This window comes from Erinaceus europaeus, chromosome 11, assembly GCF_950295315.1.
Source record: "Erinaceus europaeus chromosome 11, mEriEur2.1, whole genome shotgun sequence".
NCBI lineage: Eukaryota > Metazoa > Chordata > Mammalia > Eulipotyphla > Erinaceidae > Erinaceus > Erinaceus europaeus.
In genome coordinates this window covers 70,386,603-70,402,321 of record NC_080172.1, presented here as the reverse complement: position 1 = coordinate 70,402,321, position 15,719 = coordinate 70,386,603, and the positions used below count along the sequence as shown (strand labels likewise).

At 41.3% G+C, this 15,719-nt stretch overlaps 1 protein-coding gene across 2 annotated transcripts in view; it reads right to left on the bottom strand.

Annotated features, from left to right (window-relative positions):
• The window catches only part of GPR89A (G protein-coupled receptor 89A), a 327,321-nt gene extending 316,446 nt beyond the window's left edge, over positions 1-10,875 (bottom strand). Inside the window, exons 1-3 of one of the 2 annotated variants that reach the window (XR_009552604.1) lie at positions 10,688-10,874; positions 2,218-2,277; positions 124-227 (exon numbers count right to left, since the gene is read on the bottom strand). Coding sequence is in view for 1 of the 2 variants with exons in the window: in XM_007528669.3 (XP_007528731.1) it covers positions 124-227; positions 2,218-2,277; positions 10,688-10,729 (206 nt within the window). In the remaining variant the exon portion in view is untranslated. Of the gene's footprint in view, positions 1-123; positions 228-2,217; positions 2,278-10,687 lie in introns of both variants that reach the window. The other variant, XM_007528669.3, reaches the window with a different exon arrangement.
• Positions 10,876-15,719: the final 4,844 nt, after the last annotated feature.

Below are 15,719 nucleotides of genomic sequence, written 5' to 3'. Positions count from 1 at the left end.
TGTCTGGGATTCAAATTTGCTGTGATAACATCTACTAAGACTGAATTAATCACATGGTGAAATTTTTTAGTTATGTGGTCCAAGTAAGTCTTCAAGGGAAGAACTAACAGTACCCTTACTTACCTGCTATTCAGTACTCCTAAGATTTCAAAGATGATGAGTTCAAACATGGTGCAAGAAAATGCGAATGTCACAGAGAAGATTACCTGCACAACATACTGACGCACCTGTTAAAAACAAAATAAGAGTCTAAAAGTCATATTCTTGCTTGAAATATTGAATTGCAATCTTCTGGTTAAACCTAGAGAAATTTCAGGTCACTGAAAAGAAGGCATAACAGTAATTTATGTGAAGCTATAGATGAGAGCAGGTAGGATGCCAGGCTATGGCACACTTGGTAAGCCCATACATTACCATGCGCAAGGATCTGGGCTTGAGCACCCATTCCCCACCGATGGGGGGGAAGCTTCACGAGAGGTGAAGCAGTGCTGCAGGTATCTTTCTCCTTCTTTATCTCCCTTTGCCCTCTCAGTGCCTCTCTGTCCTTTCAGAAAAACAAAACAAAAAAAAAAAAAAAACAAAAAAAAAAAAGAAAGAAAGAAAAAAGAAAGAATGGAAGAAAGAGAAAAGGTAGTGCTTTTAATCATGGACCACTATCACCATCCTTTTGTGGAAGGAGAGTTTAAGCCACAAAGATGGTGAAGTGATGAGTTAAGAACCAGCACTTAGGGAAGCCAGGTGGTTGTTCATCTGGTTGACTGCACATGTTTCAAAATATACCAAGGACCTGAGTTCCAGCCACCAGTCCCCTCCTGCGTGGGGAAGTTTCATGAGCGGCAAAGTTGTGCTGCAGGTCTTTCTCTCCCCTCACCCCATATTCTCCTCCCCTCCTAATTTCTCTGTCTCTAGCCAATAAACAACAACAACAAAAGAAGCTCCATTACCTCACTTTTTTGTTTTCGTTTTTTTATATTTTATTTATTATCGAATAGAGACAGAGAGAAATTGAGAGAGGAGGGGGAGATAGTGAGGGGGAGAGACAGAGAGACACCTGCAGCCCTGCTTCACCACTACTTTCCCCCTGCAGGTGGGGTACCTCACTTTTTTTTTTAAGTATCACTTAAAGGTCTTAATGCATATTGACAAACAACAACACAAACATATATGGACCAGTGCTAAAAGTGTTTCTCAACACTCTAATAGGACTGTCTGTCTGTCTGTCTATTTATCTACCTATCTATATTTGTCCATTTTTTCTATGGTCCTGCCTTCTCTTCCTTTTTAAGTCATGCCTATACCTCTTACAACTTCCAAGTGTCCTTCCACTTTTTTCCTCTTCTCTCAGTGTCCTGATGGAACTAGGGATCAGAGCCCTCTGGTCAGCTTCCCCTAACATTTCTCTCCTTCTGGGAATATCGGCCAAAATTATTTTTTTTTAAAAATATTTATTTATTTATTAATTATTAATGAGAGGGATAGGAGGAAAGAGAAAGGACCAGACATCACTCTGGTACATGTGCTGCCGGGGACTGAACTCAGGACCCCATGCTTGAGAGTCCAACCCTTTATCCACTGTGCCACTTCCTGAACCACATGGACAAAAATTCTTTATGGGGTGAAGAAGGTGGGTGTTCTGGCTTCTGTAATTGCTTCTCCACTGGACATGGACATTGGCAGGTCATCCATACACACCAGCCTGTTTCTATCTTCCCCTAGTGATAGTGAGGATCAGGGACACATTGGTGAGGTCATTATAAATTAAATTATTCCAAAGAATAGCGATTTACTACTGATGTGTATACTGATAAGACTAAGGCATGACATTTCTTACTGTGGCTTCTGGACTATATTATACATGACTCACCCCCCCCCCCCCATCAACCTAATCATATTCTCCAATTTGTGAATTATATAGTAATCATTTAGCAAAAACGTCCTATCTTGTAAATGAATGTGATCTATCTTCCTTCTTTCCTTTCTTTCTTCTATTTACTTTATTTATTTTTAACTGAATACTGCTCAGCTCTGGTTTATGATGGTGCAGGTGTTTAAACCTGGGACTTTGGAGCCTCAGGCATGTGACTCTCTTTTGCATAACCACTATGCTATCTCCCCCCGCCCCAGCATGATCTTTCTTTAATGGAGGCATACTCTTCTTGCCCTATTAAAACAATCTAAATTCTTACAGTATTAGTATAACCCAAGTGATATCCTTACCTCATAGTCTTTGAATAGTTGGCGCATAAAGAAAAGCCATCCAAATCCAAAGAAAAGTATCTGGAGGAGAAAGAAGACAATGTCAATATACACTATTTTGAGCAATGTCTTCTACAGAAATTTTATGATAGTCTGCTAACTAGACAACTCATTTCCGAGGACAGAGATGAGATATGACCAGAAAGGTGGCCCAACAGTAGAGAATAGGACTTGCATGTGCAATAATAACCCAGTTTGGTGCACTGGTCCTCTCTCTTAAAATAAATACATAAATAGATCTTTAGTGGTCCGATGGTGGTGCACAGGGTTGACTGCACATGCTACAAGTGTGCGAGGACCTGGGCTCAAATCCCTGGTCCCCACTTGCAGGGAGGAAGCTTCATGAGTGGTGAAGCAGTGTTGCAGGTCTCTCTTTCTCTCTCCCCCTTCTCCCCTCTCAATTTCTTTCTGCCTCTATCCTAAAGCAAAATAAAGACAGAAAAAAAAAAAAAAAACACCTTTATAAAGTTGAGATCCACTTGTTAAGTCCTCAACAATGGAAACAGATGTTGAAATAACCTTCAAGTTCTGAAACTATGTTTTAAGTTAGTGTACAATTAAACTTACATATATGTCCTGTAATATTTTGATAAGCATTTTAGAAGTAGAAAAGTTAGTGAGTCAGTGAAACTCGGTTCTTACAAATGATCCCCATTTGCAGGTACTTTGTTTTTTTAAAAAAGAGACAGAACTCCATAGGAAGTTCTTACTATTTCAGAAAATATTAAGAAAGATATATTTTAAATATATTTTTCCTTCATGGAGCTTTTTCTATTAAGCCACATAAAGTTGTTTCTGTCTTAATGTAAAGCCAAGAAAATTCTGAATTTTAGTCAGTTTTGCCTCAAGCTGGCATCAAAGAGAGAAGCACATGACATCTGTCCAGTGTTCTGTAGCTGGTTTATTTCTCATGGGTAAATAGAACTTTCTCTATATACACACTCTAATACAATTCCTCTTCTTTTTAAAATTTTTTTAAAAATATTTATTTTCCCTTTTGTTGCCCTTGTTGTTTAACATTGTTGTGGTTATTGATGTCATTGTTGTTGGACAGGACAGAGAGAAATGGAGAGAAGAGGGGAAGACAGAGAAGGGGAGAGAAAGACAGATACCTGCAGACCTGCTTCACCGCTTGTGAAGTGACTCCCCTGCAGGTGGGGAGCCGGGGGCTCACAATTCCTCTTCTTAAACTGAATAGGAACTTTACCTAAGAATAAAATTTGTGAGACTGGAAGACAGCTCATCAAGGAACTTTACCATGTGGGAGGACCAAGGTTTGAGCCCCCAATCACAACATGGGAAGTACAGGGGAAGCTTCATGAATGATGGTGCAGTAGTGTCTCTCCTTCTCTCTGTCTCTCACCCTCTATCTGGGGGAAGAAAAGGGTCCAGTGGGAGTGGTGGAATGCATAGGTGCAAAACTTCAAAGAAACCCTGATGACAAATAAATAAATAAATAGCTCTATCTAAAATTAAACAAATCTTTATCAGTAACTTCCCACTGACTTTAGGGGAAAGAATAAAGTCTTGAGGGTGGCTTAGCAGATTCCTCCAGCCTGCTGTCATGTCCCTCTTACCAAAGAACTTCTGTTACCAGCCGTGTGGAACTGTCTTTGGTTCTTCAAATAGAACATTTCCTCGTTCATATCAAAACCTCTATGGACATTGTCTGACCTTGTCTGCCTAGGGACCTACCTACAGATCTGAACTATTACTCTTCTAGAAAGTCTTCTCTGATCTCCAAGTGGAGATAAGTTGTTCTTTCTATAAAATCCCAATCTCCTCTAAACTTGCCTTATCAAAGACTCACCACAAAGTTTTTGTAATGTCTAATTTACACACAAACTGTTAAGATGTTAGACTGTGTGCTCTGTGAGGACAAGGATCACATTTTCTCTGCTCATTTCTTTAGCTCTAGGACCCAGCATAATGTTTGTCATAGAGCAGTCTCTTCACAAATATTTAATGAGTGGATGGATCGTCTACAGAGAAGGGTGTCTTGCTCTTCAGGAACCAAACCCCCCAACATTTAGGTCATAACTTCTATGTGCAGTCAGGTTAAGTTCTGGGGGTAAATGATGAAATGACATGGTCACCATTCTCAAGGAATTCAAACTGAAGCAGGTAGCAAAGACAACAAATAAATACAGCAAGCATGCAAAGACAGATTTGTTTGAAGTGAAATCTGAAATTAGAGGTTATGTGTCAGAGCCAGGCAACATGTCTCAGGAAACATGTTGGTGTAATTACTTACTATGCCCAGAATAAAGTGCAGATCTTCACTTTGATTTACAACATTCCTGGCTCTTGACTCTCACCATTTCCTCCTTCTAGCTTTATATTCTTATCCATGTCATGTTCTCACCACCCCCCTCCACTTCCATACAGTCTCTTCTTTCTGGGTCTTTTTTCTCATATCCTACTTCTTTCTGCTTCCCAGCTCTTATTCAACCTTCAGCCCTCAACATGCATCTCCAAGAAGCCCCAACCAAGTCCAGTGGAACTTGGAGTCCAGTCCAAGCTGGACTCACTGTCCCTAAACATATTATCTTTTACATATTTCTCTTAGAGCAACACTGTTATGTTGTTTTGTAATGCTTTTTTAATGCCATAGGTTATAAGACTTCTGAGAGCAGTGTCTATAGTCTCTTCACCATCCTATCTCTATGGCCCATGGTGGAAGGGGTCTTTTACAGACAGCTGTTGAATAGATATTCTGTTAATGACTATCTCTCTCGCTCTCTCTCTCTTTTTTTTTTTTTTTGCCTCCAGGGCTATTGCTGTGGCTTGGTTCTCCACTGCTCCTGGAGACCATTTTCCCATTTTCTTGCCCTTGTTGTAGTTGTTATTGTTGTTATAGCTGTTGTTGTTGTTGGATAGAACAGAGAGAAATCGAGAGAGGAAGGGAAGACAGAGAGGAGAGAAAGATAGACACCTGCAGACCTGCTTCACTGCTTGCGAAGCGACCCTCTGCAGGTGGGGAGCTGGAGGCTCGAACCGGGATCCTTACGCCTGTCCTTGTATTTTGTGCCATGTGTGCTTAACCTGATGCGCTACTCCCAATGACTATCTTTTTAAATACGTAACCAATTTTCAACATATAGAAATAACATTTTAAAAGCAACTATTATTTAATTCATGCTTTGAGCCTGGTATAGTCATAAGACTTATCAAGTTCAATGTACACGTCAAGTCCCAAGGTCAAGATTACTTTGAACATTTTTTAAATTGTATACTATACTGCCTTTTAATATTTGTAAGATATTTTAAAATTATTTTTATATTAGTACTATATTATTTTTGTCTTGGATTTAATGAGTTCTCCAGTTATTATTTTTTTCATGTTACTTGTGTAAAGTCTGATTAAGCTTTTAAAAAATATTTACTTATTTATTTATTACCTTTTGTTGCCCGTTCTTTTATTGTTGTAGTTTATTATTGTTTTTGTTATTGATGTTGTCGTTGTTAGATAGAGAGAAATGGAGAGAGGAGGGGAATACAGAGAGGGGGAGAGAAAGATAGATACCTGCAGACCTGCTTCACCACCTGTGAAGCGACCCTCCCCCCCCGCAGGTGGGGAGCCAGGGCCTTGAGCCAGGATCCTTACACCAGTCCTTGAGCTTTGCACCACCTGCACTTAACTTGCTGCGCTACCGCCCAACTCCCTAAGCTTTTTTGTCAATGTGAGTCTATAGTGAAATATTAATGCTACGCCATCTCTTTTTTTCCTTCTATTCCCTGTCCCTACATATGAACTTAATCATTTTTGTTTGTTTCCTTTGCCTTATCTAAAGTCCCATTTTAGAGTGATATTTGATGATGTCCTTAAGGGTATCTGTGTGTGTGTGTGTGTGTGTGTGTGTGTGTGTATGTGTGTAATTATTCATTTTCACCATATACACCATTCCTGGTCCTAAATGTCCACCTTCAGTCATTACTTCATCTAAACATGGTCCCTGAACTCTCAACTGAAATGTGTCTATTAGCAATGACTTGCAATAACCAAAAGTTCTCCTAGGTAGAATAGGAATATTTTTTCATAATCTCTTTTCTATTTAACCTGGATTTGTAGATCCAGGTCATTTTCTCATACTCTTTGTCTCTTTACCTATATGCAAAATTCCACATCTGTATTACTGTTATAGTTAGTCTGCTATTAATTCCAGAGTCTGAAGATCACTCTGTAACATCCTGCCACTCTGAAGATTGCAAACGCGGTGTGTGGGCACCCAAGGCGCAGGGAATCATTCTTCTATGTGGCTTTAATCAGCTACTTATTTGGCACAGGCGGCGCCATGCAAGCTGCTTGACACAGTACCAGCTTCACAGGAAGTTCAGAACAGCTGGACTCTCCAGGCCAAACTGAAGCCATCTTGCCTTTTGCCATGTATAGGGCTTGGGATTCAGCAATGTGTGGTCTTAATAATTTTACCTATGGCCAGGCTCAGAGCCTGATCAATAACAAAAATAATGACAAAACCTGCACTGCACTCTGTAAAATTGATCATAATGGAACAAGCAATATCAGTAATGCAGATTTTTTCAGGAGACTCCTAGAGGAAGAATTATTTCCCTCTTTATCTACACCACTTCCTTTATTATTCCTCCTAAAATACAGGGAAAGATTGGCACTTCCCACAGTGGAGGGGCCACCTTACATCACATAATTAATTAATGGAAAGTTATGGTACCTGCCTAGATACAATGGGCCTTTCAATCTGCCACCCACCACTATGCTTCCACTTCCTTATACAAGAATAGTACATATGAACCTAGGTCACATAGTGAGCACACAAGAAAGATGAATTCCATTTAGGGAGCTTAACTTTATGAAGAGGCTAGCCAGGTCAGCACCACCTTGATGCCTTCTCAGTAAGGAACAAAACTCCTTGATCAAACAATGGAACAGATTTTATGAAAAATGGGCTGCTCAATTTAAGGCCCCTAGAAACATAACAAGCTTGAACTTTCTATGAACTACGGCTTCTGATGCATAGTGGCAAGAGAATGGCATAAACATAGAGGTAGAATATTAATCAACAGGACATTTGCCCAGCACACAGGTACAAGAATAACAAAAGACACAGAAACTGTGATGTGATTTCTAGGGAGAAAAGTGCCCCTGGAATGTGAATGTTCCACAAAGCAGGAGGTGTTCCCTACCTGTGCTGTTCTTACTTGGAGATTTTTGTTTTAATAATCAAAGCCTTGGTGATTTATGTATTAGTGACCAAAATCTTGGTGATTTTTGTTTTAATGATCTAAGCCTTCTGAGACTATAAAAATAAAGTTCTGCTTGACTATGACAGAGACGTCTGCTTGCGCTTGATTCAGCATCAACTCACTCGTTTCTCATTCTTCCTCATTCCACGCTGAAGCCCCTCCTCTCTCAAGGACCCCTGAGACTTGCCAAGGCTGCCCCCCAACACTCATTTATTCCTTCTCATAATTTCCAAGTCTTAACACTTTCCTCAAAGCCCCCTTTTCCTCACAGTATCTCTTATCTGTAGCAACTGCCAAAATGTGTAATCTCCAGCACCTTTTTTCTTTATTTTTAAAATTGCTACCATAGTTATCACTGGGGCACCAATTGGTGTTGGTGCAAATTCACTGCTCCTGGCGGGCACTTTTTCCTTTTACAGATTTTATTTCAAACAAATCTTTTAATTCATATGAAATGGGAAATAAGAGGGAAGATATTTTTTTCCAGGTAAAAACACCTTTCCAGATGGTTGCTTTTTATTTTAAATAAAAGGACTCTACCATGTGTCTGTAACTGATCTGGAGGGTAAGGATTACAGGAAAGAACAAGAAAGAGCATTCTGGACCTCATGGACTTTACAGCTAAGAAGCAAATAAATGAACAACAGTGATGATGCTAAGAAGAAAAGGAGGGATTATCTAAAAGGTGGCTGGAATGGAAGGCTACTTTAACTGGGGCCAAGTATCAGGTAAAGCCTAACTCAAGTAATGAGTCATCAAAACTTCATCAAAATTTCCTTCAGTGTACAGGCTGAGCTCAAACTTGAGTCTTAACACATGGCAAAGCAACACACTACCTAAACGAGCAATTTACCAGACTTGAAGTGATATTTTTACTGACACTTTATTTAAGTAGTACCATAAATATCTGGGCACAGAGCATTCCAAACACAGAATTCCTTGGATCCTTAGTTCTTCATTTTTTAAAAAAATATTTTACTTATTTCTTTTTCTTTTTTGTTGCCCTTGTTTTTATCATTGTTGTGGTTATCATTATTGTTGTTATTGATGTTGTTGCCGGATAGGACAGAGAGAAATGGAGAAAGGAGAAGACAGATGGGGAGCGAAAATAGACACCTGCAGACCTGCTTCATCACTTGTGGGGTGCTGGGGGCTCCAACTAGATCCTTACACCGGCCCTTGTGCTTCGTGCCATGTGCGCTCAAACCGGGATTCTTATACCGGTCCTCGAGTTTCGTGCCATGTGCGCTTAATCCGCTGTGCTACAGCCCGACCCCACTTAGTTCCCCATTTGTAAAGAGCAGCAGTGAGGATGAAATTTAATGATGCATGTGAAAGTTAAAGCATCTGGACAGCAAAGCATAGAGATTAGAAAGCCACTTTCTGGGTTTAACTTAACTATATCTTAGAGCTAGAATGTAATGTCAACTCTTCAGTGACATTTTAATTTTTATTCTGAGTGAAAAAAAAATCCTGGGGCCAGGCGGTGGCACATCCAGTTACACACACACACACACTACAGTGCCCAAGGACCTGTGTTCAAGCCTTCGTCCCACCTGCAAGGGTAAAGCTTCACAAGTGGTAAAGCAGTGCTGCAGGTATTTCTCTCACTCCATCTCCCCCTCTCAATTTCTCTCTGTCTCTATCTAATAATAAATAAAATAAAGTAGTCCCTAAGCATTGACTTTTTTTTTTTTTTTGACATTTTTTTTGTTGAGCTGGGGTTATAAATAACTTGAACTGCCACCAAGGTCAACAGTAAACCTGATCAAAATTTTAAGTAATAAAAATAATCACATGTCTACATTTCTGTACAGCAACACATCTGAATATTATACACTCAATAAGAGCAATTAAGAAAACTGCATAAATGATGATAAATTAAAAAAAAAAAAAAAGGAGAGTGGCTTATCCTTTCATGTCTGAGGGTCTGAGGCTGCAGGTTCAATCTTCCAAACCACCCTAAGCCAGAGCTGAGTAGTGCTCTGGAAAAATAAATAAATAAATAAACAAATCATATTAGTGTGCTCCTCCCTTCATACTTAAAAAATTTTTAAATCTTTATTTATTGGATAGAGACAGCCAGAAATCAAGAGGGAAGGGGATAATAGTGAGGGAGAGAGTCAGAGAGACACCTGCAGCCCTGCTTCACCACTCGCAAAGCTTTCCCCCTGCAGGTAGCCCTTCATACTTTCTAAACGCTATGACATAAGGTTTCAAGAGACAAGACAACGCATTACACAGGAGTGCTCTTTAGTTTACTTTTAGTCCCTAAAAGGAAATGTTTCTGTTGTCATCTGAAAAAAAAAAAAAGAAAAAGAATTTAAATTGCAAGCAAATGGGGAAAGAGAGATCAATACTTAGTGCTAGTTTCTAATGTTATAATGTTAATAGTTGTCCAAAAATACTTATTAAGTTCTTGTACTTGGAGGGGAGATACAACGATGAACCGGATTGGATCTCAAAAGAATTCATAAATACATAAACGGTATCTGTGCGAAATATGAAGATAATGTAAGTACCACCACGAGTGGCATGATGAAAGCAAAAGATTCTATATGGAAGAGTTAGTGCCTTATTTATGTTGCTTTGCACTTGTGAGTTTTATATGACGGTGGCTACAAGTGTATTGACCAAAAAAAAAAGAAAGAATGAAAGTAGGCCATTCCGGCAAACGGAGAATACTCCAAAATCCGATAAACATGGGAGCAGCAAACAGGATCAAGGATGAGACGTTCGTTTACGATCGAAACCTATTTGTGAAGATCTCTGAAGTGACAGCCACCAAAGGCTCCACACCAGGATCCAGGATTTGAGAGCTAACTAGCAAAGCGCCCACGTGTCTCCGGGAGCCCGTCCTGATTGGCCTGCAGAGCGCGCGGCGCCCGGAACCGCAACTCCAGCCGGAGCCCTGGGCTCGGGCGGCGGGTCTCGGGGCTCCGCCGCGCTCGGCGGCCGCTGCCTTCCCGCGGGCGGGGCGGCCTACCCAGGCCCTTCCCAAAGCGGCCGAGAGCTCACAGGCTCGGAGGAAGGGAAGTGGTCTGGACATTCGCCTCGGGGCGGCGAGCGCCGAGGAAGCGGCTGCATCCAAGCCACATCCGCCCCGAGCTTCGGTGTTCGGCCGCGGCGAGCGGGGAGCGCTGGCCCCAGCGGACAATTCGGGAAAGGGAGTCTGTCAGGAGTCCCGGGGCGGGAGGCAGTGGCTCACCTGGGAGGTGATCATGATGCTGGAGTCAATTAAGAAACTCATGGCGAAGGGTGAGAAGGGCTCGCGCCTCCACTTGCAGAACCCCGAGGTCACCGCACGCTTGGGCCATTGGTCCGCTCACACTTGCGGCCTTCGCCCTGGGGCCGCGGCCGAGAGCCGGGCGCCACTTCCCGACGCCATCAAGCTGCGCCCCACTCAGCCAATCAGCAGCTCTTTGCAGTGCTTCCCGCCTCCGGTTGGGAGTGGGCGGGGCGGACGCCGCTGCTCTGGGGGCGGGGCTCTACTTGAAGCTGTCTTGGGATAACTAGCTTAAACTTCCAAACAGGTGTAATGCAAGGTAACATTTTTATTTTTGAGGCGGGCGTGACTTGATATATTTTTTCCAGCTGGCTGTTCCATTTTGGAGTGATTTCAGGCAATTGACTAGGTTAATAATGATTGTTATTAAACATGAGACCATTAGTCTGGTGTTGTGTTCTAAATGTTACACTTTATACCTGGCTCCACCAACAACTGCACAGATACAGGGAGGGGGAGAGAGAGAAAGCCTATGAGATTCTATTTAATTATTAATTTTTTTTACTTTTTTGGTTAACATCCCTTTGTAATATTTTATTTACTTATTATCATTAAATTTTTAAATATATTTGAGAGTACAGAGAGAAATTTAGAGGGGGGAAGGAGATAGAAAAGGGAGAGAAAAAGAGACACCTGCAGCATTGCTTCATCACTTGTAAAGCTTTCCCCTGCCAGTAGGGACTGGGGTCTTGAACAGCAGTCTTTGTACACTGTAATGTGTGCACTCAACCAGGTATGCCACTGCCTGACCCCTTTATTATCATTTTTATTTTTCAAACAGAACACTGCTTTATTCTGGTTTATAGTAGTGTCAGGGGTTGAACCTTAGGTTTCTAGGACTCCAGGCATGACCACTATGCTACCTCCCTGGACTGTTTTTTTATTATTTTTTTAAGATTTATTTATTTATTTGTAAGAGAGAACCAGAGCATCGCTCTGGCACATGCAATGCTGGAGATTGAACTTAGTACCTCAAGCTTAGGAATTCAGTGCTTTATCTACTTCCCACACAAGTGGCAAATGACATGTTAGCAAAAATTGCTAACAATGTGTCAGCAGCAACAAAATCATGCCAAATATGATGGAAAAAAAATCTATCTGTGCTTGATACCCATCAGAACACACCCGGACTATCACACTTCATGTACCACTCTTTTAAGAGGCACAGGGACTGGTCAGGGAGATAGCATGATGGTTATGCAAAAGACTCATATGTGAGGCTCATAGTCCCAGGTTCAATACCTAGCACCACCATAAACCAATATTTAAAATCAAAAGGCACATTTGTATCTTGGAGCATGCTTATAGACAAACCACCCAGTGAAATAAAATACTAATAAAAAGAAGGAAGAAGACTCAATTGTCTATATAAAAGAATAGATGGAATTGTGACTCCAAGTGACTGGGACACAATTGGGGGTCAAATGAAGATAGAGTTAATTAAAAAACAAGGAATATTTCTTCAAGAGTCTGGAGATGAGTTATTTTAGGAAATGCCTTCCTCCTCTAGTTAGAGCTGCATAAATGTAAACCCAACCACTATTTTTCCATCCAATGCTCACTTTTTCTTGTAGGTATTGTTATTGTTATTGATGTCGTCGTTGTTGGATAGGACAGAAAGAAATGGAGAGAGGAGGGGAAGACAGAAAGATAAGACACCTCCAGACCTGCTTCACAGATTGTGAAGTGACTCCCCCTGCAGGTGGGGAGCGGGAGACTCAAACCCGGCATCCTTACGCCAGTCCTTGTGCTTTGCGCCACCTACGCTTAACCTGCAGCACCACCCCACCCAACTTCCTCCAATGCTTACTTCATGGTCTTTTTTTTTTTTCTTTCCCCTCCAGGGTTATTGTTGGGGTTCGGTGCCTGCACTACAGATCCCCTGCTTCTGGTGACCATTTTTTTCTTTTCTTTTTCTTTTTCTTTTTTTTTGTTGTTGAAATCTTAATGCACTGATGAGGGCTTCTCCCTTCCCTCTGGGGCTTTCTTGAATCCTGGGTCCACAGCATCTTGTCATGTCAGAAACTGGTTCTAGCTGAGGGCACTTGTGAGGAATTGGCATGCAGCACCTGAGTATTCAGATAACTGCAATCTAAATGACAAAGGATTACAGATTTTTATACACAAGGGAAGGTGTCACTCTGCCTTAGAATTGTGCTCTGCCTTGCTAAGCAGCCTAAGCTACCTACCCAATGGACACACTGATTCAGAATGGCAGGGAGCAATGGAGGCTGTCCTACTAAGGGAGAGGCTTACATCAGAGAATCTTGTGTTCCTAGTTCCATCAAGTTGGGCATATTATATTGCTTTATTGAGTTATTTATTTAGTTAATTTTGTCAGAGCACTGCTCAGCCCTGGCTTATAGTGATGCTGGAGATTATACCCAGGCTACTGGAATGTTAGGCATGTGAGTCTGCTCACATTACCATTATGCAATCTCCACAGTTCACTTTAAAAAAAAAAAAAAGATTTGTTTTTAGTTAAAGAAAGAGAATAAGGGAGAGAGACCAGAATGTCTGAATCCAGACCTCACACATGCAAGGAATACACTCTAGTCCTTGGGTTCAGTCTCCAGCTGTAAGGGGTGCATATTGTTACCTTGTGAAACGATCTGGACTTCTCCAGGCTGAGGTTGGAGTCTCTTGCCCCCCTGGTATGAGTAGAGCAGGAAACCCTTCTTAAATCCCCATCACTTCCTTCACAGTGCTCACCCCTTCTCTGGAGGACTAACAATGGGGACATGTCCTCATTATAGAGATGTTTCTGTCTGTAACACTGGGATGACTTGCCACCTTGACTTTGTTAGAATGATCACAAAGGAGCAAGTTACTTGTATATTCTAAAGTTTGGGGAAAAAAGCAATGGGAGAGGTGGAAATTAATAATATTTCATTATATAATGATTATACCTTGGTTTATTTAACTGATTTTTTCTTTTCTTTTTTAATCGCTGAGGTTTGGTGCCTGCACTATGAATACACTACTCCTGTGGCCATTTTTTTTTATTTTATTGGATAGGACAGAAAAATTGACAGAGTAAGAGGAAAGAGAAAGATAGACACCTGCAGACCTGCTTCACTGCTTGTGAAGTGTCCCCATGTAGGTGGGGAGCTGGGGGCTTGAACCTAGATACTTGCATGGGTCCTTGTACTTCATATTATGTGCGCTTAACCTGGTGTGCCACAATCTGCCCCCCTTTTTTTTTTTTTTTTTTAGAATTTATTTATTTATTCATGAGAAAGATAGGAGAAGAGAAAGAACCAGACATCACTGGTACATGTGCTGCCGGGGATCGAACTCAGGACCTCTTGGTTGAGAATCCAATACTTTATCCACTGCGCCACCTCCTGGACCACAACCTGGCCCCTTTTAACTTTTTCTTTCTTTCTTTCTTTCTTTCTTTTTTTTTTTTTTTGCTGAAATAAGATAATGCTGTTCTGTAGAAATTGACTCACCAGACAAACTTACTAGGCCCTGGCATTTTCCTGGGCTGGGGCAGTCACAGTGACCCTACACATCTGAAGACACACAACCAAGTCCTTGTCAGTTAGTTGGCTCCCGTGATGGCTCGGTGGGCCTGTGAACTTGTAAAGAGTCTTTTCTGAAACTTAGTATGTTATGGTGAAGTATGGATCCACTATGACATTTGCTTCCTTTGTTGGTAACTTAATGAACAGACTTTTACTCCAAATTGGCAGTAGAAGGACTGACTCCACACTGGGAAGTGTTACAGGAATTGAGAGGGTTTTCTTTTTTTGTCCTTGCTCTAACTTCTTTTTTCCTTTAGAGCTGTTATTAATTCCAATAGCAGGCTCTGGGGTGTGTTTGTGTGGGGGGTCCTTTTCTAGATCCACTGTACAAAACTACTATAAATCTGTGTCCCCGTTGAATTTAAGGTGTATCATTTAGTAATCAATTTGTGCTAAGTGACAGTAATTATGTCACACGGAATAATCTTTATGATGGTGATGAGAGCTAATTCTTGCCAAGTGCTTACTTTGTGCCAAACACACTAACTCATTAGCTCCCTAACTTTGGCTCTGACTTGCCTCCATCTGGCAGGTGCCACTACTCTCTTACTTTCTAGAAACATCTTATGCACGCCAGGACTCCTTGGACTTCTGGTTCAAGTGAATGAGACTCAGAGAGAAAGAAATTTCCTTCTTTTCTCTCTTTCTCTCTCTATCTCTGACTTTATTATCTTATCTCATTTTTTTGGATAGAGACAGAAAGAAACTGAGAGGGACTGGGGAGGTAGAAAGGAAGAGAGAGAGATTGAGATCTGTGGTACTGCTTCCTCACCTGTGAAGTTTCACTCCCTTCAGGTGAGGAGTGGAGGATTGAACCCAGGCCCTTGCACACTGTAATGTACCAACACCCAACCAATTGTACCAAACACACAACCCTTTTACCTAGTTTCTCTCTTTTCTTTTTCTACTTTCCTTCTTTTTAAAAGATCGATTTTATTTATTACATATGAGAGAAACTCACATGAGGCAGAAAGGAGGGGAAGAGAGAAGCCAGAGCACAATTCTGGCATATGCAGTGCTACAAATAGAACCAGGAACCTCAGGCACGAAAGTCTACTGCTCTTCCGGTTGAATCACTACCCCACTGCTTGTTTTGGGCACTAGAACTCCACATATGCTTTATTCCACTGCCCCTGCTGTACTCCTTTTTAAAAATTAACTTTTAAAAAGTATATCTTAATTATTTATTTATTGGCTAGAGACAGAGAAATTGAGAGTAAAGGTGGATGTAGAGAGGGAGGGTGGTGGGGAGGAGGCACCGGAAGCACTGCTTCCTCACTTGTGAACCTTTTCCCTTAGTAGGTGGGGAGTGAGGGCTCAAACTCTGGTACTTGAACATTGTAACATGTGTGCTCAGTCAGGTGTACCACCGCCTGCCCCCACCCCTGACGCATTTTTAAAGAAAAGTTCAGATGGAGAGCAAA